This window comes from Oncorhynchus tshawytscha, linkage group LG10 (genome assembly GCF_018296145.1).
Source record: "Oncorhynchus tshawytscha isolate Ot180627B linkage group LG10, Otsh_v2.0, whole genome shotgun sequence".
NCBI classification, from domain to species: domain Eukaryota; kingdom Metazoa; phylum Chordata; class Actinopteri; order Salmoniformes; family Salmonidae; genus Oncorhynchus; species Oncorhynchus tshawytscha.
In genome coordinates this window covers 73,926,729-73,952,639 of record NC_056438.1, presented here as the reverse complement: position 1 = coordinate 73,952,639, position 25,911 = coordinate 73,926,729, and the positions used below count along the sequence as shown (strand labels likewise).

Genomic DNA, 25,911 nt, shown 5'->3' with positions numbered 1-25,911 from the left:
CCCAGCCTTTGGTCTCTTACATATATGTGCGTGAGTGAGAGACAGAGATAGAGAGAGCACAACACAGGAGTGGGCAGAGTGCCAGAGTCTCTCCCAAGAAAACAGAACATACCCCTCAGCCTTTACAAATCAGTCAGCCGCAGAGGAGGACAGGACGGCAGAGGAGAGGACGGCAGAGGAGAGGAAAGGACAGCAGAGGAAAGGAAAGGACAGCAGAGGACAGGACAGCAGAGGACAGGACAGCAGAGGAGAGGACAGGACAGGACAGCAGAGGAAAGGACAGGACAGCAGAGGAAAGGACAGGACAGCAGAGGAAAGAAAAGGACAGCAGAGGAAAGAAAAGGACAGCAGAGGAAAGAAAAGGACAGCAGAGGAGAGGACAGCAGAGGAGAGGACAGGACAGCAGAGGAGAAGAAAGGACAGTAGAGGAGAAGAAAGGACAGGACAGCAGAGGAGAAGAAAGGACAGTAGAGGAGAGGAAAGGACAGGACAGCAGAGGAGAAGACAGCAGAGGAGAGGACAGCAGAGGAGAGGAAAGGGCAGCAGAGGAGAGGACAGCAGAGGAGAGGAGAGCAGAGGAGAGGAGATGACAGCAGAGGAGAGGAGATGACAGCAGAGGAGAGGAGATGACAGCAGAGGAGATGACAGCAGAGGAGAGGACAGCAGAGGAGAGGACAGCAGAGGAGAGGAGAGGACAGCAGAGGAGAGGACAGCAGAGGAGAGGACAGCAGAGGAGAGGACAGCAGAGGAGAGGACAGCAGAGGAGAGGAAAGGACAGCAGAGGAGAACAGAAAGTTCCTACAGACTGACATTCAACATGACTCACTACTACAGTAGTACACTGTAGTACAAAACAGTGCAGGGGTTGTACTGTATTTATCAAGCATCTCAGAGTAAAACTGCTGATCTAGGATCAGTTCTCCTTTTTAGATCATACTGAATAAGATTACATGGACAGGGGGGGAACTAATCGCCCTATCACAGAGGGAAAGGACACCTGGCAACCAAGACTGCAGAGTCATTCCAGCATTAGGCTACAGCCCAGGCCAAAACAGAACCCGGTCCCTGTTCCCACTGCGTGTCCCCTTTAGAAAGCCTATACGGCCCCCTGCCCTCATGTCACATAATAAGCCTATTAAAAAGAGAATGAGCAACATGACTGCAGCTGGCCAATCTCTAGCACACATCTCTGGCTCCCTCAGAGGGGTTCAGAGTGTGTGTGTGTGTGTGATGTCCCTCTCTGCTACACAGGCCGAGAGAGTTGATTTAAATGTTTATTACAGCTGCCTGCCAGGAGAGATAGAGGAGAGAGATGGGAGATAAACTAGAGAGAGTGAGGAAGAGGAGATGAGGAAGAGTGAGGGAGAGAGAGGAGAGAGATGGGAGATTAACTAGAGCGAGTGAGGAAGAGGAGGAAGGAGAGATAGAGGAGAGAGATGGGAGATAAACTAGAGAGAGGGAAGTGCTCGTTGATTGTTCTGATTAGACTACAAATACTGTCCTTAATGCTTCTTTGAGAGGAAAAAAGAGAGAGGGAGGGAGAGGAAGACAGGAAGAGAGATGGAGGGGAGGAAGATAGAGGGAGAGGAGAAAGAGGGAGAGGAGAAAGAGGGAGAGGAGAAAGAGGGAGAGGAGAAAGAGGGAGAGGAGAAAGAGGGAGAGGAGAAAGAGGGAGAGGAGAAAGAGGGAGAGGAGAAAGAGGGAGGGGAGAGGAGGAAGAGAGAGGAAGAGGGAGAAAGAGAAATGGAGGGGAGGAAGAGAGTGAGGGAGAGGAAGAGAGGTTGTCTTTCTGCTGACTCACTGCCTTGGTTAGAATAACACATGGAAGGGCTGAGCAGGTTGAAAGAGGATAGAGAACAGAGGGATGGAGGGAGGGTGTTAACTTGAACAATATGCCTAACAAGCATCTAGGGGACTGCCTGTGTTTCCACGATAAGATACAATACCGTAAGCAGATTTCTCTAAGAACATTAGTTAAAACAATGCACTCTATACATTACCCTAAGCAAACTAATTTCATTATCTAGAATGATCTGCAAGTCATGTTGAATCAGTTTCATTCAAAATCAGCTGTTGATAAAATGCTTTGTTTGCTACAGGAAACAGAAATATGGATTGAGCTACAGTTCTGCAGCATGCTTACTAAGGTTGCAATACTCCACTAACATGCCCAGGTTTTAGGGCAAAATATGTGATTCCTCCAACCAGGATTTTTGGGAAAACCCGGGAATTATGGGAAATATACCTGAATTTCACAACCATATTCAACTCATAAATCTTGATAGATTATTATACTGCAACGTCCTTCCCAACTGTTACAGAAAAACAATAGCCTTCAAACAAACGACAACAAAATGCCATCGATAATGGTCACTGATGCAGCAAATGAACAGAGGCAAGGAGACCTTGAGAACCTCTTTAGAGGAGCTGGCTGGTGGGAAAATAGCATTCTGCAAGGATAAAATATACAATATATTATAATGACCTTCTAGATATCAACAAACGTACACTAAAGTCTGAGTCCGTGTCGGCAATATGGATTGAGGACAGCAGGGTCTCCCAGTGATGAGCTCAACACAGGTTTGTCAGAATCTTGAGTCCAGGTCGCTATTTGATGATGAATCTGGAGAGATTTCCTGAATACAACAGTGAGGAAATCTAAGAAAAGTTGGAGCCGGGCTAAGCTCCTCAAATATAGTGTTTAGAGCCCCCCCTGTTATCCACAGAAGTGGGATACATGAGAGAGAGAAAGAGACAGACACAGTACATCTGAAATCTATTCCTTATAAAGTACACTACTTTAGACCAGATCTCTATAGGCCCTGGTTAAAGTAGTGCACTAGATAGAGGATAGGGTGCCATTTTGGAAAGTGGTGGCAAACTAGGTCACAGTTTCTCCTCAAATACAGCTGATAAGAGAAGTATACCAATGTTGGGAGGTCAGACAGATGTACACAGACCAGGCTAGGGGGAAACAAACAGTACTGCAGTGAAACTAGGACAGTCAGGCAGTCACTCAATGTCAAACAGTTACAGCCTCACACACACACACACACACACACACCCTGAGACGGTCGGAGTGCAGCGCCACCACAGAGCTGATCTACAGCATTAACAACAAGTGGTTCAAGAGTTTAAATCACAAACAACCTGATTGTTTATAGTGCATGATTTGCCTCGGTGTACTTTTTTATACTTTTTTTTTCTTTCTCCATATCCCCGGATTCCTACCGCAAACTAAACCTTTTAATCTGGATCTTCACAACTAGCTAAACGCAATCCCGGGAGACTACTCCTGGCTAGCATTTCCATCCCGGAGCAAGCACCAATTAGCCTGAAGCTAGCCCGGGTAGGGCTCGTGTGCTACCACCGAAGCCCACTCCGCGGCCTGCTAGCTACCTAGAGCAACTTGGAACCCTACTAATCCATGACTGGTCTATCGACGTCGCCGCACAAAGAGGCAAAAACAGACTTACCTCCATCGCGACGTCCCCCAAAGGCCCTTCTGCTAACTTGCTAGCCCCGGTCTGCTAACAGTTTGCTTGCTAACCCGGTCTGCTAACTGCTAAATTGCTTACCCCAGTCTGCTAACAGCTTGCTTGCTAACCCGGTCTGCTAACTGCTAAATTGCTTGCCCCGGTCTGCTAACTGATGGGTCCAGTGGGTGGTTGGGCTGGCTGGACCCATATGTTCACTTGGCTACGCATGCCTCTCTAATATCAATATACCTTGTCCATTACTGTCCTGGTTAGTGATTACAGTCTTATTTCACTGTAGAGCCTCTAGCCCTGCTCAATATTAAGGCATACCACCCTCTGCCCCCAGCTGTGCCCTCGACACCATATGGGAATTGATTGCCCCCATCTATCTTCTGAGTTAGTGCTACGAGGTGACCTAAACTGGGACATGCTTAAAAACACTTTAAAAAGCAAGCCCCATTCAAAAAAAGGTAGAACTAGGAATAGATATAGTCCTTGGTTCATTCCAGACCAGTCTGCCCTTAACCAGCACAAAAACATCCTGTGGCGTTCTGCATTACCATCGAATAGCCCCCGTGATATGTAACTTTTCAGGGAAGTTATGAACAAATATACACAGGCAGTTAGGAAAGCTAAGGCTAGCTTTATAAAACAGAAAGTTGCATCCTGTAGTACAATCTCAAAAAGGTTCTGGGACACTGTAAAGTCTATGGAGAATAAGAGCACCTCCTCCCAGCTGCCCACTGCTCTGAGGCTAGGAAACACTGTTACCACCAATAAATACACTATAAGTGAGAATTTCAATAAGCATTTCTCTACGGCTGGCCATGCTTTCCACCTGGCTACCCCTACCCCGGTCAACTGCCCGGCACCCTCCACAGCAACCCGCCAAAGCCCCCACCATTTCTCCTTCACCCAAATCCAGATAGCTGATGTTCTGAAAGAGCTGCAAAATCTGGACCCCTACAAATCAGCCGGGCTGGACTCTCGTTATAAAATTATCTGCCGAAATTGTTGCAACCCCTATCACTAGTCTGAGATTCCCAAAGATTGGGAAGCTGCCGCAGTCATCCCCTTCTTCAGAGAGGGTGACACTCTAGACACAAACGGCTACAGACCAATATCTATCCTACCCTGTCTTTCTAAGGTCTTCGAAAGCCAAGTTAACAAACAGATTACCGACCATTTCGAATCACACCGTGCCTTCTCCGCTATGCAATCTGGTTTCAGAGCTGGTCATAGGTGCAGCTCAGCCACGCTCAAGGTCCTAAACGACATCATAACCGCCATCGATAAAAGACATTACTGTGCAGCCGTATTCATCGACCTGGCCAAGGCTTTCGACTCTGTCAATCACCACATTCTTATTGGCAGACTCGACAGCCTTGGTTTCTCAAATGATTGCCTCACCTGGTTCATCAACTACTTCTCTGATAGAGTTCAGTGTGTCAAATCGAAGGGCCTGGTGTCCGGACCTCTGGCAGTCTCTATGGGGGTGCCACAGGGTTCAATTCTCATCAATGATGTCGCTCTTGTTGCTGGTGATTCTCTGATCCACCTCTACGCAGACGACACCATTCTGTATACTTCTGGCCCCTCTCTGGACACTGTTAACTAACCTCCAGACGAGCTTCAATGCCATACAACTCTCCTTCCGTGGCCTCCAACTGCTCTTAAATGCAAGTAAAACTAAATGCATGCTATTAAATCGATCACTGCCCGCACCTGCCCGCCCGTTCAGCATCACTACTCTGGACTAGAGGTCGACCGATTATGATTTTTCAATGCCGATATCGATTATTGGAGGACCAAAAAATCCAATACCGATTAATCAGACAATTTTTTTATTGTATTTATTTAGTTGTAATAATGACAATTACAACAATACTGAATGAACACTTATTTTAACGTATCAATAAAAATCCATTTAGCCTCAAATAAATAATGAAACATGTTCAATTTAGTTTAAATAATGCAAAAACAAAGTGTTGGAGAAGAAAGTAAAAGTGCAATATGTGCCAAGTAAAAAAGCTAACGTTTGAGTTCCTTGCTCAGAACATGAGAACATATGAAAGTTGGTGGTTCCTTTTAACATGAGACCTCAATATTCCAAGGTAAGAGGTTTTAGGTTGTAGTTAATGTAGTATTTATAGGACTATTTCTCTCTATACCATTTGTATTTCATATACCTTTGACTATTGGATGTTCTTAAAGGCACTATAGTATTGCCAGTGTAACAGTATAGCTTCCGTCCCTCTCCTCGCCCCTACCTGGGCTCGAACCAGGAACACATCGACAACAGCCACACTCAAAGCAGCGTTACCCATCACTCCACAAAAGCCGCGGGGAATAACTACTCCAAGTCTCAGAGCGAGTGACGTTTGAAACACTATTAGCGCGCACCCCGCTAACTAGCTAGCCATTTCACATCGGTTACACCAGCCATTAGGCGGATAGGCTTGAAGTCATAAACAGAGCTGTGCTTGCAAAGAGCCTGCTGCTGCCTTTTCAGTGAAATATGGAACCGTTCGGTAGTTTATCGAACGGGTGTATACTTTTATCTAACGAATATATACTTCTGTGTATTGATTTTAAGAAAGGCATTGGTGTTTACGGTTAGGTACATTCGTCCAACGATTGTGCTTTTTTCGCAAATGCGCTTTTGTTAAATCATCCCCCAGCGGTGCATCGATTATATGCAACGCAGGACACGCTAGATAAACTAGTAATATCATCAACCATGTGCAGTTATAAATAGTGATTATGATTGATTGATTGTTTTTTATAATATAAGTTTAATGCTAGCTAGCAACTTACCTTGGCTTCTACTGCATTCGCGTAACAGGCAGTCTCCTCGTGGAGTGCAATGTAATCAGGTGGTTAGAGCGTTGGACTAGTTAACTGTAAGGTTGCAAGATTGAATCCCAGAGCTGACAAGGTAAAAATCTGTCATTCTGCCCCTGAACAAGGCAGTTAACCCACCGTTCCTAGGCCGTCATTGAAAATAAGAATGTGTTCTTAACTGACTTGCCTAGTTAAATAAAAGGTAAAAAATTAAATAAATTAAATCAACAAAATCGGCGCCCAAAAATACCGATTTCCGATTGTTATGAAAACTTGAAATCGTCCCTAATTAAATCGGCCATTCCGATTAATCGGTCGACCTCTACTCTGGACGGCTCTGACTTAGAATACGTGGACAACTACAAATACCTAGGTGTCTGGTTAGACTGTAAACTCTCATTCCAGACTCACATTATAAGCATCTCCAATCCAAAATTAAATCTAGAATCGGCTTCCTATATCGCAACACAGCATCCTTCACTCATGCTGCCAAACATACCCTCGTAAAACTGTACAGCCTACCGATCCTCGACTTTGGCGATGTCATCTATAAAATAGCCTCCGACACTCTACTCAACATCTTGGATGCCGTCTATCACAGTGCCATCGGTTTTGTCACCAAAGCCCCATACACTACCCACCACTGCGACCTGTATGCTCTCGTTGGTTGGCCCCCGCTTCATACTTGTCGCCAAACCCACTGGCTACAGGTTATCTACCAGTCTCTGCTAGGTAAACCTTATCTCAGCTCACTGGTCACCATAGCAGCAGGTATATCTCACTGGTCACCCCCAAAGCCAATTCCTCCTTTGGTCGCCTTTCCTTCCAGTTCACTGCTGCCAATGACTGGAAGAAACTGCAAAAACCACTGAAGCTGGAGACTCACATCTCCCTCACTAGCTTTAAGCACCAGCTGTCAGAGCAGCTCACAGATCATTGCACCTGTACATAGCCCATCTGTAAACAGCCCGTCTATCTACCTCATCCCCATACTGTATTTATTTATCTTGCTCCTTTGCACCCCAGTATCTCTACTTGCACATTCATCTTCTGCACATCTACCATTCCAGTGTTTAATTGCTATATTGTAATTACTTCACCACCATGGCCTATTTATTGCCTTAACTCCCTTATCTTACCTCATTTGCACTCACTGTATATAGACTTTGTTTTCTTTTGTTCTACTGTATTATTGACTATGTTTAGTTTATTCCATGTGTAACTCTGTGTTGTTGTTTGTGTCAAATTGCTATGCTTTATCTTGGCCAGGTCGCAGTTGTTCTCAACTAGCCTACCTGGTTAAAAAAAAACAATTTTAAAGTTGAACACCCTGTACATAAGAATCAAATCAAATTTTATCGGCCTCACTCACACACACATTTAGCAGATGTTATTGTGGGTGTAGCAAAATGCTGGAGTTCCTAGCGCCAACATTAGTATCAAATAGATTTTTTAAATATTTTTTGACATGAGCAGTTGTCACTAAGTGTTTTACAGTTCCCTGACTAAGACAAGTCCAGACACTTTTAGCAGAGAGAGCGAGAGAGACAGAGACAGACAGAGAGACAGAGAGAGAAACAAAGTGAGTGATTGACTGAGGATAGATTAGAGCTGGGCTCTTGGCTTGCTGTCTTGCTCTTGGCTTGCTGCCTACACATCCAGAACTGGCTGGACTTCGTTGACCTTTATCTTGGGCAGTATTTCAATGGCCACTTAAAGGCTTTAGGAAACTCTACTCTGGAGATGACAAACATGTTGTTTTCTGTCTTCCTGTTAAAAAGTCACCTACTGACTCAGCATTAAGTCCTTATTAAAAAAAGTTCAACATGCAAAAATCACATCTCCATTTCCTGGTTGCTAAAATTCTAAATTGTTGGCCTAATTTCAGTTTGTGTGACAAATCAAGCAGTCACTGAGTAGAGAATCATTGTACCATCTAAACCGCTGGGAAATATAATTTCTATAAGCAAAACGTGTGTATTTTCAGCTGTTTGAATCTGGTGTACAACAGAAAGTAAAATACAGAAACTAACCTTAATGAGAAATAGAGCACATAGAACTGATCCAACTCTTCTTAGACATGCTTAAACGAGAATGACAGATCTATGTTTATTTGGTTGTCACCAAAAAAGTTACATATGGCAGCATTAAGTCCGTGTTTGTTGTCTCTGAAAAAAACAGAAACTTTGAAATTCTTGTATTTTTTTAAAAAATTATTATATTTGGTTGTAATTTTAATTTTTTTTAAAATGTTTTTAAAATGTCATTTATGTATTTATTTTAATTTTTATTATGCATGTTTCTTTCTTATTATTTTTTGAAGATCCCAACTGAATAGCAGCCTATATACCCAGATAGTGGTTTTGTTTAGGAGATCCATCTATGAACTGAGCAGACCTGTATCCCCACCCACACAGCCCCTGTTGCCCATTCACACAGTGGCCCAGTACTGCACCGATGTGACCCAGTTTCTATTCACTCACTGGCCCCTTTGTTCCGATGTAAACACTCCAATAAAGATCCAATAGAGCCAACCGGGTGGCATGGCAACACAAGCCCCAGCAGCCAGGCCCGCCCTAGTGGCACCCTGATCCCTTTATAGTGCACTACTTTTGACCAGGGCCCATAGTAGTGCACTTTGTAAGACACAGGGTTCTATTTGGGACATAGCACATCTAATAGAGCCAGGTGGCATGGCAACACAAGCCCCAGCAGCCAGACCCGCCCTAGTGGCACCCTGATCCCTTTATAGTGCACTACTTTTGACCAGGGCCCATAGTAGTGCACTTTGTAGGACACAGAGTTCTATTTGGGACACAGCACATCTAATAGAGCCGAGGGGCATGGGAACAAAGGCCATACCAGCCACTAGGGTAAGCGTTCCCATTAACCCCATTTCCATTATTGGATTCAAGGTAAAATACAAAATAAATACAAATGTTGTGCTGTTTAATGTTTCAACCAATTCATGTGGTTGTTATATCCATAACAGTTTTTATTCTAAGCCAAACAAATGTTTTATTATGAAATGATTGACAGTTGTGTGTAAGTTCCTACTAGTGGTCAATTTCAAAGCTGCAAAAAAAAAAAACATTGGGTGTTGAGGCGACCCTCGGATAAACACATTTAAAATATGTTTTATACCTGCTAAAATAGGCGATCATACTTCATGTAAAATGAAGAGATTGATGTGCTGATGAATGCCAATGATAGCATATTTCAATGGCCTTCATTACCATTAAAATCATCTGGCTTTTCATGCTAACAGTTGGGGCTGCATGACTCAGTCACACAGTAGCAACATGACCTGGTGAACTACAACAAGAGAAAAGATTTCAGGCATTTGCAGCTTACATTTTTAAATGCATTTTGTCTTATTTTACTGTTAAATGAGCCTTGCATTGTTATACATAGATGTCATTTTGAAAAATTGACATTTATCTCAGCTGGGCTTAAAGGTGCATTATGCAAAAACATGTTTTTTAATTTTTTTAATCAAGCATCCATTTTCTGGTTGCTAAAACTGTAATAGTTCTCCTAATTTCATTTTACATGACAAAAACAAGCAATGTACTGTATAGTGTAGAGAATCAGTGTACCATCTAAACTGCTGTGAAATATCTGTTCAGTAACTACATTTAATAAAAAATCATTCTGGTGTTTGAAGCTGGTGTACAGAACCGAAAGACAACACACACAAAAAAAAAAACTAAAGAACGGGAAGCATAGTAATAGCACCCTTAGAACAGATATACTGCTTCTTAGACTTGCTTTCAATGGAAATAACAGATCCATAACTCATATTTCTATGTGAATTTGGTCAGGTCACGCAAGGGTCAATACGGCAGCTTGAAAGGGGTACAGTAGCACACTCCCGCTACACAGAATATACATGACAATAAATAAATATTACTCAATATGATCAATACTAACGTTGCATAATATTGTATTCTACAGGGTATATTTATACCCCAAAACCATTTGTTTCTAAATATTTTACGAGTAGAGTTTTCTATTCTGTCTTTTTCACCATAAATCACCATTGTTAGGGCTCCCGAATGGCGCAGCAGTCTAAGGCACTGCATCTCAGTGCAAGAGGCGTCACTACAGTCCCTGGATCGAATCCAGGCTGTATCACATCTGGCCTTGATTGGGAGTCCTATAGGGCGGGGCACAATTGGCCCAGCGTAGTCGGGGCAGGCCGTCATTGTAAATGAGAATTTGTTCTTAACCTTTATTTAACTAGGCAAGTCAGTTAAGTAAGTTCCTATGAAGCCCCAGTATGCTCCTATTAAGTCCAGTATGCTCCTATTAAGTCCAGTATGCTCCTATTAAGTCCAGTATGCTCCTATTAAGTCCAGTATGCTCCTATTAAGTATGCCAATCAGCCAGCCACTACACCCAGGCCCTAATCAGCCAGCCACTACACCCAGGCCCTAATCAGCCAGCCACTACACCCAGGCCCTAATCAGCCAGCCACTACACCCAGGCCCTAATCAGCCAGCCACTACCCAAGCCCTAATCAGCCAGCCACTACACCCAGGCCCTAATCAGCCAGCCACTACACCCAGGCCCTAATCAGCCAGCTACTACACCCAGACCCGAATCAGCCAGCCACTACACCCAGGCCCTAATCAGCCAGCCACTACACCCAGGCCCTAATCAGCCAGCCACTACACCCAGGCCCTAATCAGCCAGCTACTACAGAGAACAACAGGGTGTATTCATTAGTACCATAGTAAAATAATTCAGTTCAAGTAGTACCTCATACTGTGCTATCTAAAAGAAAGAACGCTTGCAGTAGGCTCAGATTACTTTCACATCATCACCACTGCACACGAACAGCAGGGAAACATTTCAAAAGATTCACAGACAGGAGCGAAAGACCAAAACATCACCAGATTTTGTCATTCAACAATATTTACCTGAGAGAGATGGAGAGACCTTAACAGAGAGAGAGACCTTAACAGAGAGAGAGATGGAGAGACCTTAACAGAGAGAGACCTTAACAGAGAGAGAGATGGAGAGACCTTAACAGAGAGAGACCTTAACAGAGAGAGAGATGGAGAGACCTTAACAGAGAGAGAGACCTTAACAGAGAGAGAGACCTTAAAAGAGAGATGGAGAGACCTTAACAGAGAGAGATGGAGAGACCTTAACAGAGAGAGAGATGGAGAGACCTTAACAGAGAGAGATGGAGAGATGGAGAGACCTTAACAGAGAGAGAGACCTTAACAGAGAGAGACCTTAACAGAGAGAGAGATGGAGAGACCTTAACAGAGAGAGACCTTAACAGAGAGAGAGATGGAGAGACCTTAACAGAGAGAGAGAGACCTTAACAGAGAGAGATGGAGAGACCTTAACAGAGAGAGAGATGGAGAGACCTTAACAGAGAGAGAGATGGAGAGACCTTAACAGAGAGAGATGGAGAGACCTTAACAGAGAGAGATGGAGAGACCTTAACAGAGAGAGATGGAGAGACCTTAACAGAGAGAGAGATGGAGAGACCTTAACAGAGAGAGATGGAGAGACCTTAACAGAGAGAGATGGAGAGACCTTAACAGAGAGAGATGGAGAGACCTTAACAGAGAGAGAGACCTTAACAGAGAGAGATGGAGAGACCTTAACAGAGAGAGATGGAGACCTTAACAGAGAGAGACCTTAACAGAGAGAGAGACCTTAACAGAGAGAGACCTTAACAGAGAGAGACCTTAACAGAGAGAGACCTTAACAGAGAGAGATGGAGAGACCTTAACAGAGAGAGAGACCTCCTTAACAGAGAGAGACCTTAACAGAGAGAGACCTTAACAGAGAGAGACCTTAACAGAGAGAGACCTTAACAGAGAGAGACCTTAACAGAGAGAGACCTTAACAGAGAGAGACCTTAACAGAGAGAGACCTTAACAGAGAGAGACCTAACAGAGAGAGACCTTAACAGAGAGAGACCTTAACAGAGAGAGACCTTAACAGAGAGAGACCTTAACAGAGAGAGACCTTAACAGAGAGAGACCTTAGAGAGAGACCTTAACAGAGAGAGACCTGGAGAGACCTTAACAGAGAGAGATGGAGAGACCTTAACAGAGAGAGATGGAGAGACCTTAACAGAGAGAGAGATGGAGAGACCTTAACAGAGAGAGAGATGGAGAGACCTTAACAGAGAGAGAGATGGAGAGACCTTAACAGAGAGAGAGATGGAGAGACCTTAACAGAGAGAGAGATGGAGAGACCTTAACAGAGAGAGATGGAGAGACCTTAACAGAGAGAGAGATGGAGAGACCTTAACAGAGAGAGATGGAGAGACCTTAACAGAGAGAGATGGAGAGACCTTAACAGAGAGAGACCTTAACAGAGAGAGATCTTAACAGAGAGAGAGATCTTAACAGAGAGAGAGACCTTAACAGAGAGACCTTAACAGAGAGAGAGACCTTAACAGAGAGAGATGGAGAGACTTTAACAGAGAGAGAGATGGAGAGATGGAGAGACCTTAACAGAGAGAGAGATCTTAACAGAGAGAGAGATCTTAACAGAGAGAGAGATCTTAACAGAGAGAGAGATCTTAACAGAGAGAGATGGAGAGACCTTAACAGAGACCTTAACAGAGAGAGATGGAGAGACCTTAACAGAGAGAGAGATGGAGAGACCTTAACAGAGAGAGAGATGGAGAGACCTTAACAGAGAGAGATGGAGAGACCTTAACAGAGAGAGGAGAGATGGAGAGACCTTAACAGAGAGAGAGACCTTAACAGAGAGAGAGATGGAGAGACCTTAACAGAGAGAGAGACCTGAGAGAGACCTTAACAGAGAGAGAGATCTTAACAGAGAGAGAGATCTTAACAGAGAGAGAGATCTTAACAGAGAGAGATGGAGAGACCTTAACAGAGAGAGAGATGGAGAGACCTTAACAGAGAGAGATGGAGAGACCTTAACAGAGAGAGACCTGGAGAGAGACCTTAACAGAGAGAGATGGAGAGACCTTAACAGAGAGAGAGATGGAGAGACCTTAACAGAGAGAGATGGAGAGACCTTAACAGAGAGAGAGATGGAGAGACCTTAACAGAGAGAGATGGAGAGATGGAGAGACCTTAACAGAGAGAGAGACCTTAACAGAGAGAGAGATGGAGAGACCTTAACAGAGAGAGAGACCTTAACAGAGAGAGACCTTAACAGAGAGAGATGGAGAGACCTTAACAGAGAGAGACCTTAACAGAGAGAGATGGAGAGACCTTAACAGAGAGAGAGATGGAGAGACCTTAACAGAGAGAGAGATGGAGAGACCTTAACAGAGAGAGAGATGGAGAGACTTTAACAGAGAGAGAGATGGAGAGATGGAGAGACCTGGAGAGATGGAGAGATCTTAACAGAGAGAGAGAGATCTTAACAGAGAGAGAGATCTTAACAGAGAGAGAGACCTTAACAGAGAGAGAGATGGAGAGACCTTAACAGAGAGAGATGGAGAGACCTTAACAGAGAGAGAGATGGAGAGACCTTAACAGAGAGAGACCTTAACAGAGAGAGAGACCTTAACAGAGAGAGAGACCTTAAAAGAGAGAGAGATGGAGAGACCTTAACAGAGAGAGAGATGGAGAGACCTTAACAGAGAGAGAGATGGAGAGACCTTAACAGAGAGAGATGGAGAGATGGAGAGACCTTAACAGAGAGAGAGACCTTAACAGAGAGAGATGGAGAGACCTTAACAGAGAGAGAGACCTTAACAGAGAGAGACCTTAACAGAGAGAGAGATGGAGAGACCTTAACAGAGAGAGAGACCTTAACAGAGAGAGAGATGGAGAGACCTTAACAGAGAGAGAGATGGAGAGACCTTAACAGAGAGAGAGATGGAGAGACCTTAACAGAGAGAGAGATGGAGAGACCTTAACAGAGAGAGATGGAGAGACCTTAACAGAGAGAGATGGAGAGACCTTAACAGAGAGAGATGGAGAGACCTTAACAGAGAGAGATGGAGAGACCTTAACAGAGAGAGACCTTAACAGAGAGAGACCTTAACAGATGGAGACCTTAACAGAGAGAGACCTTAACAGAGAGAGAGACCTTAACAGAGAGAGACCTTAACAGAGAGAGACCTTAACAGAGAGAGACCTTAACAGAGAGAGAGACCTTAACAGAGAGAGAGACCTTAACAGAGAGAGAGACCTTAACAGAGAGAGACCTTAACAGAGAGAGACCTTAACAGAGAGAGACCTTAACAGAGAGAGACCTGAGAGAGACCTTAACAGAGAGAGACCTTAACAGAGAGAGACCTTAACAGAGAGAGACCTTAACAGAGAGAGACCTTAACAGAGAGAGACCTTAACAGAGAGAGACCTGAGAGAGACCTTAACAGAGAGAGATGGAGAGACCTTAACAGAGAGAGATGGAGAGACCTTAACAGAGAGAGATGGAGAGACCTTAACAGAGAGAGATGGAGAGACCTTAACAGAGAGAGAGATGGAGACCTTAACAGAGAGAGAGATGGAGAGACCTTAACAGAGAGAGATGGAGAGACCTTAACAGAGAGAGATGGAGAGACCTTAACAGAGAGAGATGGAGAGACCTTAACAGAGAGAGATGGAGAGACCTTAACAGAGAGAGATGGAGAGACCTTAACAGAGAGAGATGGAGAGACCTTAACAGAGAGAGATGGAGAGACCTTAACAGAGAGAGATGGAGAGACCTTAACAGAGAGAGAGATCTTAACAGAGAGAGAGATCTTAACAGAGAGAGAGACCTTAACAGAGAGAGAGACCTTAACAGAGAGAGAGACCTTAACAGAGAGAGATGGAGAGACTTTAACAGAGAGAGAGATGGAGAGATGGAGAGACCTTAACAGAGAGAGAGATCTTAACAGAGAGAGAGATCTTAACAGAGAGAGAGATCTTAACAGAGAGAGAGATGGAGAGACCTTAACAGAGAGAGAGATCTTAACAGAGAGAGAGATGGAGAGACCTTAACAGAGAGAGAGATCTTAACAGAGAGAGAGATCAACAGAGAGAGAGATCTTAACAGAGAGAGAGATCTTAACAGAGAGAGAGATCTTAACAGAGAGAAAGACCTTAACAGAGAGAGATGGAGAGACCTTAACAGAGAGAGAGACCTTAACAGAGAGAAAGACCTTAACAGAGAGAGATGGAGAGACCTTAACAGAGAGAGAGATCTTAACAGAGAGAGAGATCAACAGAGAGAGAGACCTTAACAGAGAGAAAGACCTTAACAGAGAGAGAGACCTTAACAGAGAGAAAGACCTTAACAGAGAGAGATGGAGAGACCTTAACAGAGAGAGAGATGGAGAGATGGAGAGACCTTAACAGAGAGAGAGACCTTAAAAGAGAGAGAGATGGAGAGACCTTAACAGAGAGAGAGATGGAGAGACCTTAACAGAGAGAGAGACCTTAACAGAGAGAGACCTTAACAGAGAGAGACCTTAACAGAGAGAGAGACCTTAACAGAGAGTGATGGAGAGACCTTAACAGAGAGAGAGATGGAGAGACCTTAACAGAGAGAGATGGAGAGACCTTAACAGAGAGAGATGGAGAGACCTTAACAGAGAGAGATGGAGAGACCTTAACAGAGAGAGATGGAGAGACCTTAACAGAGAGAGATGGAGAGACCTTACCTGCAAGTGTTCACTAGAACCGCTGCTCAGCTCATCTCCAGACTCTGAGTCGTTGCGTCTCTCCGACCCCTCCGAGTCACAGTGCCCTGGAGGCATGTCCACATCCAGGGGCGCCCTGCGGAGCTCAGGGGAGGTTGCACGGGCACGGGGCAGCGTGTTACATCCCCGTCCAGGAGCGTGAGTGTTTTGGAGGACATCTACCAAGGCCCTGTCGTAGTCAGTGGGGCTACCAGGGTCTCTACCAGGGTTCTGGTTGGCATCCCTGTCCCTGCGCTGCCTCGGAGGGGTGAGGGCTGCCCCCGACGAGGAGGAGGGAGAAGGTGAGGAGGGAGAGGGCCGACTGAAACTGGTCACATTCAGGCTCTCGTTAGATCTGTCCATCTCCAGGACGATGGGTTTGATCCGCACAGGGTTTCCCCCGCTCCCCCCACGGTGATGCCCCAGGTGCAGGGGCTTGGGAGGTGGCATGAGGGCCTTGCGGACCTCCCTGACGTACTGCGCTGGGACATAGAACGCCTTGGCCCCCTCCTCCTTCTTGACCTGCCACCAGTCCCCGTTGGTCTTTTTCACCAACATGTAACACTCTCCCTGGTGGATGGAGACCTGACGCTCCTTGGACTTGTAATTGTAGTCATACTCCACCTCGATGTACACCTGGCCCGGGGCGATGGGCAGCTCACACCCTCGCCCATCACGCTCTGCTGCCATCACGGTGAAAACGTTGGCTGGTGCTGGAGCTCACCTCTGCAGGGACACAGGCTGGCTCTGCATGGCCCACCGTACTACTGGAGAGAAGAGAGAAAAGGCCTAGTTTATCATAACATTAGTTTATATACACACTAGGGTTGCAAAAGTCCCGTAAAAGATTCCTGGAATCAGGAGAGAATTAGCAAGAAATATGGAATCTTTCAACTCCAAGATTTCTGTGCTTGTGTAGTTTAGACACTCACAATATAGAATGGAGGGATGGGACGAGAGAGCATAGACTGACTGGCAATCACACTCCCCACATCTATGTACGCTGTAAACACTAAGAGTTGTACTCCCAGCCTAGGAAGCAGCCTGGAACAGGTAGATAAGATTACAGGAACACACACAGTCAAGAGAAAAGACTGAAGACAAGGCTGACTGGGTAAACCCATCCACAAGGCTGGGTTTAGGCTGGGTTTAGATAACATTAAAGGGAGTGAGATTGACTAATACGACTCATGTGTTCCTCTTTCCCCCACTCACACACGGACTCTCAATCTGAGCAAGCAGCTCTGACTGACTGGGCCCAGACCTGCAGCTCTGACTGACTGGGCCCAGACCTGCAGCTCTGACTGACTGGGCCCAAACCTGCAGCACAGTGCCATTCGTTGTTCTGATTACTCAACCCACACATACTTCCCTTATGATGCCACACATACCTGAGACTAGGGACAAAAAATGAGCTCAGTCATGTGCAGCTTGTTGCATAATCTGACCTTTGATGAGCAGCTCCACCTAAGAGAGACATTCACTAGCCTGGAATCCAAAATGAATTGCTCCATTTCACTTTTGACATCCCCACAATTGGTCTAGAGAAGAAGTTGACAGTCAGTACAAGTATTTGAGCTTGTCACAATCCAACCCAAAACCCTGTGCCAGCTCAGTGATAATGTTTAATGTCCTGATGTTATGCTGACAGGCTAAACTGTGCTCCAGAAGGGGAAGTTTGTGGTTTGCCCCGCCCGAGGCCCTTGCTGATTTGCCCCGCCCGAGGCCCTTGCTGATTTGCCCCGCCCGAGGCCCTTGCTGATTTGCCCCGACCGAGGCCCTTGCTGATTTGCCCCGCCCGAGGCCCTTGCTGATTTGCCCCGCCCGAGGCCCTTGCTGATTTGCCCCGCCCGAGGCCCTTGCTGATTTGCCCCGCCCGAGGCCCTTGCTGATTTGCCCCGCCCGAGGCCCTTGCTGATTTGCCGAGCCTCAAAGTTAGGCCATGTTTCATGTACAGTACTTGGATAAATCCCGCCGTCCAACTTTACACAGGCTAGTTAAGACAGCCACCATCACACAAACACGGTGTCAGTGCTCTCAAATGTCCCCCATTTCTGTCCACCAAACCATCCTTTTCAAAAACATTGGTTTTGAGTAGCCTAGTTATTGGGGACTTAAGAAAACCACAGCGAGCCAAACTGCTTTGAGTATTTATACCCTGTCTCCACTGAGCCAGCCAACACCCAGCTAGAGAGGCCCCCGAGACTGGTCTAAAAACGACTCAGAAAGGGGTACGAGTTATGTGGCCTTGTGGTTAGTGTCCGCCCTGAGATTGGAAGGTTGGGGGGTTTTGATCCCCGGTCGAGTCGTACCAAAGAGTATGGCGCTGGCAACGCCAAGGATTGTGGGTTTGATTTTCACTAGGACAACCCATACCAAAGACGTCCAGGGGGGTGTACTTGTTCATCAAGCTGCCATACGCTACAGAAACAGGCTCAGACAAGCCGTACTGAAAAGGGTCCTAAAGCAGAACGCTCATTAACAAACCAACAAAGTCCACCGCCTGCTCTCTTCATAGGGGTGACTGTGGGATAGGCAAGTCCAGCCTTGAGGTGGCTCAGTGTGCACTGTGCTGACAACTTTTATTCTCATCCTTTCTCATCCTTTCTTTCCTTTTTTTAAAGCAGAGCAGTGTGAAGATAAAACCCCCAGAATGCATTACCACTGAAAACTCAGGTGGATCACACATCACACGCTACAGAAGAACAAGAAGCCAAGAGAGAGGATCCAAATAAACAACAACACAGTGTCTCATGGGTAATTTAAATTCAAACCCAATAACCCACTGTGGTAAACAAACAGATGGTGGTTTTATGAATCACAATTCGTTAGGCCTAGGTTGCATCTCAAACAGCACCCTATTTCGTAGTGCACTATATCAGAAACTAGTTGCCATTTCAGACACAGATAAAATGTGTTCTCAATCAACATGTCTACACAGTCTGCAATAGGCTATTATAGCAGTGTCTCTCCAGCCATTCCTAGTTTGTCCCAAATGGCACCCCTTACCCTTTCTAACAAACTACTTTTGACCAGAACCTTTACGGGCTTCAAAAGGAAATGGGATGCCATTTGTCTGCAGTCACTCCCAGTAGATGTTTAGATCATTACCTTAAAACACACACCGTGAGACTGTGTGATTAACTAACTCCCCTAATAGGAATACCTCAGCCAAAACACCCATATTACCACAACCACACTCTCCACGGCTATTAATCCCACCAAACATCCATGGTTTACCGAATGATAAATCACAGCTGAGCTGAGCCACTGGCCAGCATATTCATTCTATAGTATTGGACCCTGAATAGGGGCCAGATGTGATGACTGTGGATGCATCCTAAAATGGAAACCTATTCCCTATTTCAGTGTTCTACTTTTGACCAGAGCTGTGTGTTCCCTGGTCAAAAGCAGTGCACTATATAGGGAATAGGGTGCAAAAGCAGTGCACTATATAGGGAATAGGGTGCAAAACCAGTGCACTATATAGGGAATAGGGTGCAAAAGCAGTGCACTATATAGGGTATGGATGACATTTAGGACGGAGACTTGGTCTGATTGATTAGACAGACAGACAGACAGACAGACAGACAGACAGACAGACAGACAGACGGACGGACAGTTTCGGCAGGCGAGAATGACAGGAAGATGCAGCCGTTCTCAGTCTGTCCAGACTAAATCTTATTTTGAGGAGATATGGAGGGTGGCCAAGACAAGACGCCAGTCTCTTCTAGCGACCTTGCTTCCCAGAGGCTTTTCAGGCGTCTCTGGCACATGAAGAGAGCAGCACTGACAGGATGTGTGCCTCCTCGCCTGCGGTAGTTGCAGACTGACTATGGTATTGGGTACTGCTTTGCAAGGTGTGAGGCTAGGTCCTGTGTGGCTCAGTTGGTAGAGCATGATGCTTGAAACGCCAAGGATTGTGGGTTTGATTTCCACCGGGGGCTACCCATACTGAACATGTATACACGCATGACTAAGTCGCTTTGGATGAAAGTGTCAGCTAAAAATGGCATATTATATTGTAAAAATCTCAGAAGTAGCTTGTGGCAAGAAAAAGTATGCGAACCCTTTGAAATGACCTGGATTTCTACATAGAATTGGTCATCAAATTTGATTGGATCATCATCTAAGTCACAACTATAAAACAAACAGTGTGCTTAAACTAAATAACACTAATTATTGTATTTTTCTTGTCTATATTGAACACATCATTTAAACATTCACAGTGTAGGTTGGTAAAAGTATGTGAACCCCTAGGTTAATGACTTCTCCAAAAGCTAATTGGAGTCAGCTAACCTGGAGTCCAATCAACGAGACGAGATAGGAGATGTTGGTTAGAGCTGCCCTGCCCTGTATAAAACACTCACAAAATGTGAGTTTGCTATTCACAAGAAGCATTGCCTGATGTGAACCATGCCTCAAACAAAAGAGATCTCAGAAGACCCAAGATCAAGAATTGCAATAAAGCTGGAAAGGGTTACAAAAGTATCTCTAAAAGCCTTGATGTTCATCAGTCCACAGTAAGAGAAAATGTCTGTAAATGGAGAAAGATCAGCACTGTTGCTACTCTCCCTAGGAGTGGCCATCCTGGAAAGATGACTGCAAGAGCACAGCGCAGAATGCTCAATGAGGTTAAGAAGAATCCTAGACTGTCAGCTAAAGACTTATAGAAATCTCTGGAACATGCAAACATCTCTGTTCACGAGTCTACGATACATAAAACACTAAACAAGACTGGTGTTTGTTCATGGGAGGACACCACGGAAGAAGTCACTGCTGTCCAAAAAAACACTGCTGCGCGTCTGAAGTTCACAGAAGAGCCTCTGGATGTTCCACAGCGCTTCTGGAAAATATTCTGTGGACAGATTAAACTAAAGTTGAGTTAGTGTTGTGTTCCTTCCAAACATGTGTGAAGAAAAAAAGCACACCAACATCAAAACCTCATCCCACTGTAAAGTATGGTGGAGGAGCATCATGGTTTGGGGCTGCTTTGCTGCCTTAGGGCCTGGACCGCTTGCCATCATCGACAGAAAAATCTATTCCAAAGTTTATCAAGACATTTTGCAGGATAATGTAAGGATATCTGTCCACCAATTGAAGCTCAACAAAAGTTGGGTGATGCAACAGGACAACGACCCATTAGACAGAAGTAAATCAACAGCAACAAAACAGAAGACAATACACCTGTGGCCCAGTCAGAGTCCTGACCTTCTGGAGTGGCCCAGTCAGAGTCCTGACCTCAACTCGATGGAGATGCTGTGGCATGACCTCAAGACGGCGGTTCACACCAGACATCCCAAGAACATTGCTGAACTGAAACAGTTTTGTGAAAGGGTCCAAAATTCCTCCTGACCGTTGTGCAGGTCTGATCCGCAACTACAGAAAACGCTTGGTTGAGTTTATTGCTGCCAAAGGAGGGTCAACCAGTTATTAAATCCAAGGGTTCACATACTTTTTCCACCCTGCACTGTTAAATGTTTACACGGTGTGTTCAATAAAGACATGATAACGTATAGTTGTTTGTGTGTTTTAAGCAGACTGTGTTTGCCTATTGTTGTTACCTAGATGAAGATCAGATCAAATTTTATGACTAATTTATGCAGAAATCTGGGTATTTCCAAAGGGTTCAGGTACTTTGTGTTGCCCTGTATGCCTAGGCCTATCGTACGAAGTCCATGCACTGCTATCGACTGACAACCTGACTGAGCCTGGCTAGCACCGTGTGGACTGGACAGAGAACCAGTTTGCTACTAGTTGATTAGACCTATATCTAGACGGCACTGTCCCAGATAAACACCACTAGAAATGTAGGGAAGCACTCTTTTCACACCCCTTCCATACCAAAGTGACTTTTTCATAGCTGGTTTGGAGAATTTATACAGCAGATTAGGAGAATTAAAGTAGCAGGTTAGGAGACTCACATTAAGGTTAGGAGACTCAGATTAAGAAAAGGGTTAGGGTTAGCAAAAATGCTTTCCTAACCTGCTATGAAGATCACTTCTTATCAAAGTGGAGGGAACAGAGCATGTCCCTAGCAGCATCCCTTAAAAGGACAGTGTGACATTTGGGCAATTAAACCCGTTTTTCTACAAACCCAGTCAGATTCATTTATGGATATAATTTGTATGTCTCTGTGTGCAGTTTGAAGGAAGTCGAAGGCAGTTTCTGGAGCCATTGTCTACAGGAACAACTACCACACTTTAACACGGCTTTGATCCGCATCGGTCTGCCTGCAGAGAGCCAAAAGACACAGCATTGACTTTTAAAAGCCACTTGTATTCCGTGACAATAAGGGGATGGGATTTACAATGGAGGTGCTTTAGGGCGGGCCCTATGTTCCTCCAGGAACAAAGAGGATTACGTATAATGAGGTATGGGGTGGGACTTGGAGGGAGGGGCAGTTTCAATGGTACTGAATACAAACAAGGGTCACAGAGAGAATAGCTAGAGGACATAAGTCAGGCCAAGTTAGGAATGCTGGGACTCCGTGGTAGCATCCCAAATAGCACCCTATATAGTGCACTACATTTGACCAGGACCCATAGCACCCTATTCCCTATGTAGTGCACTACGTTTGACCAGGACCCATAGCACCCTATTCCCTATGTAGTGCACTACGTTTGACCAGGACCCGTAGCACCCTATTCCCTATGTAGTGCACTACGTTTGACCAGGACCCGTAGCACCCTATTCCCTATGTAGTGCACTACGTTTGACCAGGACCCATAGCACCCTATTCCCTATGTAGTGCACTACGTTTGACCAGGACCCATAGCACCCTATTCCCTATGTAGTGCACTACGTTTGACCAGGACCCTGTCTCTTCATCTAATAATCAATGCCAGACACCGTGGTAATGACTGATGCACTGTTGGTGTCTGCATTACCACATGTTTTTATGTCCCCCCACACTTCATTGAAATCACACTTCAGTTATCATAAAACATTATTTTCCATGTTTTAAACGATCGGTTATAAAGGCCTGGGGGAAGACTGTAATTGAAATCAAACCAGAGAGGAGGTGAACTTTAGGCTACTTGGTGAATTTAAGAAAAGACATTGCGAAACGCAGATTACCAAAACATATGAGCATCTTTCGTCTGCCTCCCTCTCTCCGGCTAATAATGGAGGTCTGTGTGTATCCTAGCGTATTCATGGTACCGATGTTTTAGGGACAGTCCTGCAAGCACAGAATATCCTTCTCTTGATTTTGCCTCATTACAGTAGGCTATCGGTAGCATGTATTGATTACGCTTTCCAGACATAATGGAATGTGGCCCGTTAAACGCACCTCGGCTACAGCATGTCGGTCTGTCTGTTAGGGTAGGCTACATCGCGGTTTTTAAAATGCCAAACCTTCTCCGGTGATATGAACGGACATTTTACTTGTCTGTAACAGGAATGCTGCTTCTGAATTCCATCACTAGGCAACCAGAACTGTCAATCAAATAATCTCAAGCAGCTGTGCGCAACCTGCTTGCCTGCGCACAGACCCCTCTCTCCTAAAAAAGTACTTTCAAGTTTGTTAAATACTGTAAATTGAAAGAAAAAAAACAATACATCAATCAGCAAAGTTTATTGTTATTTGGGGGAAAAAATACAGAACACTTTACAGAATTCTACTGAATGAAAGGTACAGACCTGATGGCAGTATGCTTTGTGCCAAAGAACAGCCCTAAACATGTGGTATATTGGCCATATACCACACCCCCTAGTGCATTATTGCTTAAATATACACTGAGTATCAGTGGTGGAAAAAGTATCCAATTGTCATACTTGAGTAGAAGTAAAAATATAAAATACCTTAACAGAGAATGGCTCAAGTGAAAGTCACCCAGTAAAATACTAAAAGTATTTGGTTTAGTATCAAAAGTAAATGTAATTGATAAAATATACTTAAGTATGAAAAGAAAAAGTATAGTCATTTCAAATCGTTTATATATCAAGCAAACGGCACCATATTGTTATTTTTGGGGGGGGTCTGGTCATCCCTACTGCCAGACCAGAGGCAGTATGTACCTGACCAGGGATGTTCTCTTGATAAGTGTGTGACTTGGACTCTTTTCCTGTCCTGCTAAGCATTGAAAATGTAACAGGTACTTTTGGGTGTCAGGGAAAATGAATGGATTAAAAAGTATATTATTTTATTTAGTAATGTAGTAGACTAAAAGTAAAAGTTGTCAAAAATATAAATAGTCAGGTAAAGTACAGATACTTCAATAAACTACTTAAGTAGTACTTTAAAGTATTTTACTGAAGTACTTTACACCACAGCAGCGTGTACAAAACATTAAGAACACCTGCTCTTTCCATGACAGACAGACTGACCAGGTGAAAGATATGATCCCTTATGTCACTTGTTAAATCCACTTCAATCAGTGTAGATGAAGGGAGGAGACCGGTTAAAGGAGGTTTCTTAAGCCTTGAGACATGGATGGTGTCTGTGTGGAATTCAGAGGGTGAATGGTAGGGACAAAACATGTAAGTGCCTTTGAATGGGGTCTGGTAGTAGGTACCAGGTGCACCAGTTTGTGTCAAGAACTGCAACGCTGCTGGGTTTTTCACGCTCAACAGTTTCCCGTGTGTACCAGGAATGGTCCACCACCCAAAGGACATCCAGTCAACTTGATGGTATTGCCATGGTGTGAGTCCAACTCATCTCGTCCCCAAACTGCGCTCTAGTAATTGAGCCTGTGGATGTCTGAGGTTATGCTGCAACATCCAATGGATGCTAAATGACCTGGTCAAGCTAAAGAAACTAAATCCTTCTCTAGCCGGGGAAGGATGGGCCGAGTCTGGTTCTTCTGAAGGTTCCTTCCTCCCTGGGCCTGACTGCTGCTGCTGGCATTACATATAAAGCACTATCATATGGAAGGTAGAAAGAGAAGCCCAGAGAAATGATCAAACCATAAACCGGGGATCATCAACTAGACACAGGCGTGGCGAAATTTATTTCTAGAGCGGATGGTCAGGGGGCCAGAACATCATTTCAAATCATTTGTAGATTGCAAATTGACCGGAAGAAGCCCAAACAGATATCATATTTGACTAAAGTAATCATTTCAAACCTTGCTTACATTTGTATATGAACACATCTCTCTATTATGCGTGGGAACACTTTGGAGGCAGGATAACATGCAGCGCCTCAGAAAGTATCTCTACACCTTGTTTTGTTGTGTTACGGCCTGAATTTAAAATGGATTACAATTAGATTCTGTCATCACTGACCTACCCACAATACCCCATAATGTCAATGTGGAATTGTGTTTTTAGACATTTTTACAAATTAATCAAAAAATGAAAAGCTGAAATGTCGAGTCTAAGTATTCAACCCCTTTGTTATATGGCCTAAATACATTCATGAGTAACAACTTGCTAAACAAGTCACATAATAAGTTGCATCGACTCACTGCGTGCAATAATAGTCTTTAACATGATTTTTGAATGACTACCTCACCTCTGTACCCCACATATACAATTAACAGTCAGGTCCCTCAGTAAATTTAAAAACACATTCTACCACACACCAGGGAGTTTTACCACTGCCTCACAAAGTGGACCTTGTAGATGGGCTTTAAAAAAAGCAGACATTGAGTATCCCTTTGAGCCTGGTGAAGTTATTCATTACACTGGATGGTGTATCAATACACCCACATCAACAACACTGAAGGCTATCCACAATACTAACCTAATGGACAGAGTGACAGAGTGCTGAAGGCCCAAAAAGGTGATACTTTGTTTTGTGTTGCACTGAAACATGCAAAAAGAAATCCCTGCTAGGGGGAGATGCAGGTTAACTAATTCAATTGTATTGTTTTATTTTACCTTTATTTAACTAGGCAAGTCAGTTAAGAACAAATTCTTATTTTCAATGACGGACTAGTGGGTTAACTGCTTGTTCAGGGGCAGAAAGAGCAGAAAGACAGATTTGTACCTTGTCAGCTCGGGGATTTGAAC

The 25,911-nt window shown here is 44.5% G+C and overlaps 1 protein-coding gene across 10 annotated transcripts in view; it reads right to left on the bottom strand.

Annotated features, from left to right (window-relative positions):
• Nucleotides 1-25,911, bottom strand: part of LOC112259654 (rho GTPase-activating protein 12) — a 159,762-nt gene that overhangs the window by 128,662 nt on the left and 5,189 nt on the right. For 8 of the 10 annotated variants that reach the window (XM_042329042.1, XM_042329040.1, XM_042329039.1 and 5 more), the window contains one exon: nucleotides 15,934-16,718. In XM_042329042.1, coding sequence (XP_042184976.1) covers nucleotides 15,934-16,641 — 708 coding nt within the window. In that variant the 5' untranslated portion in view covers nucleotides 16,642-16,718. The remainder of the gene's footprint in view (nucleotides 1-15,933; nucleotides 16,719-25,911) is intronic. The other 2 variants (XM_042329043.1, XM_042329041.1) reach the window with 1 other exon arrangement.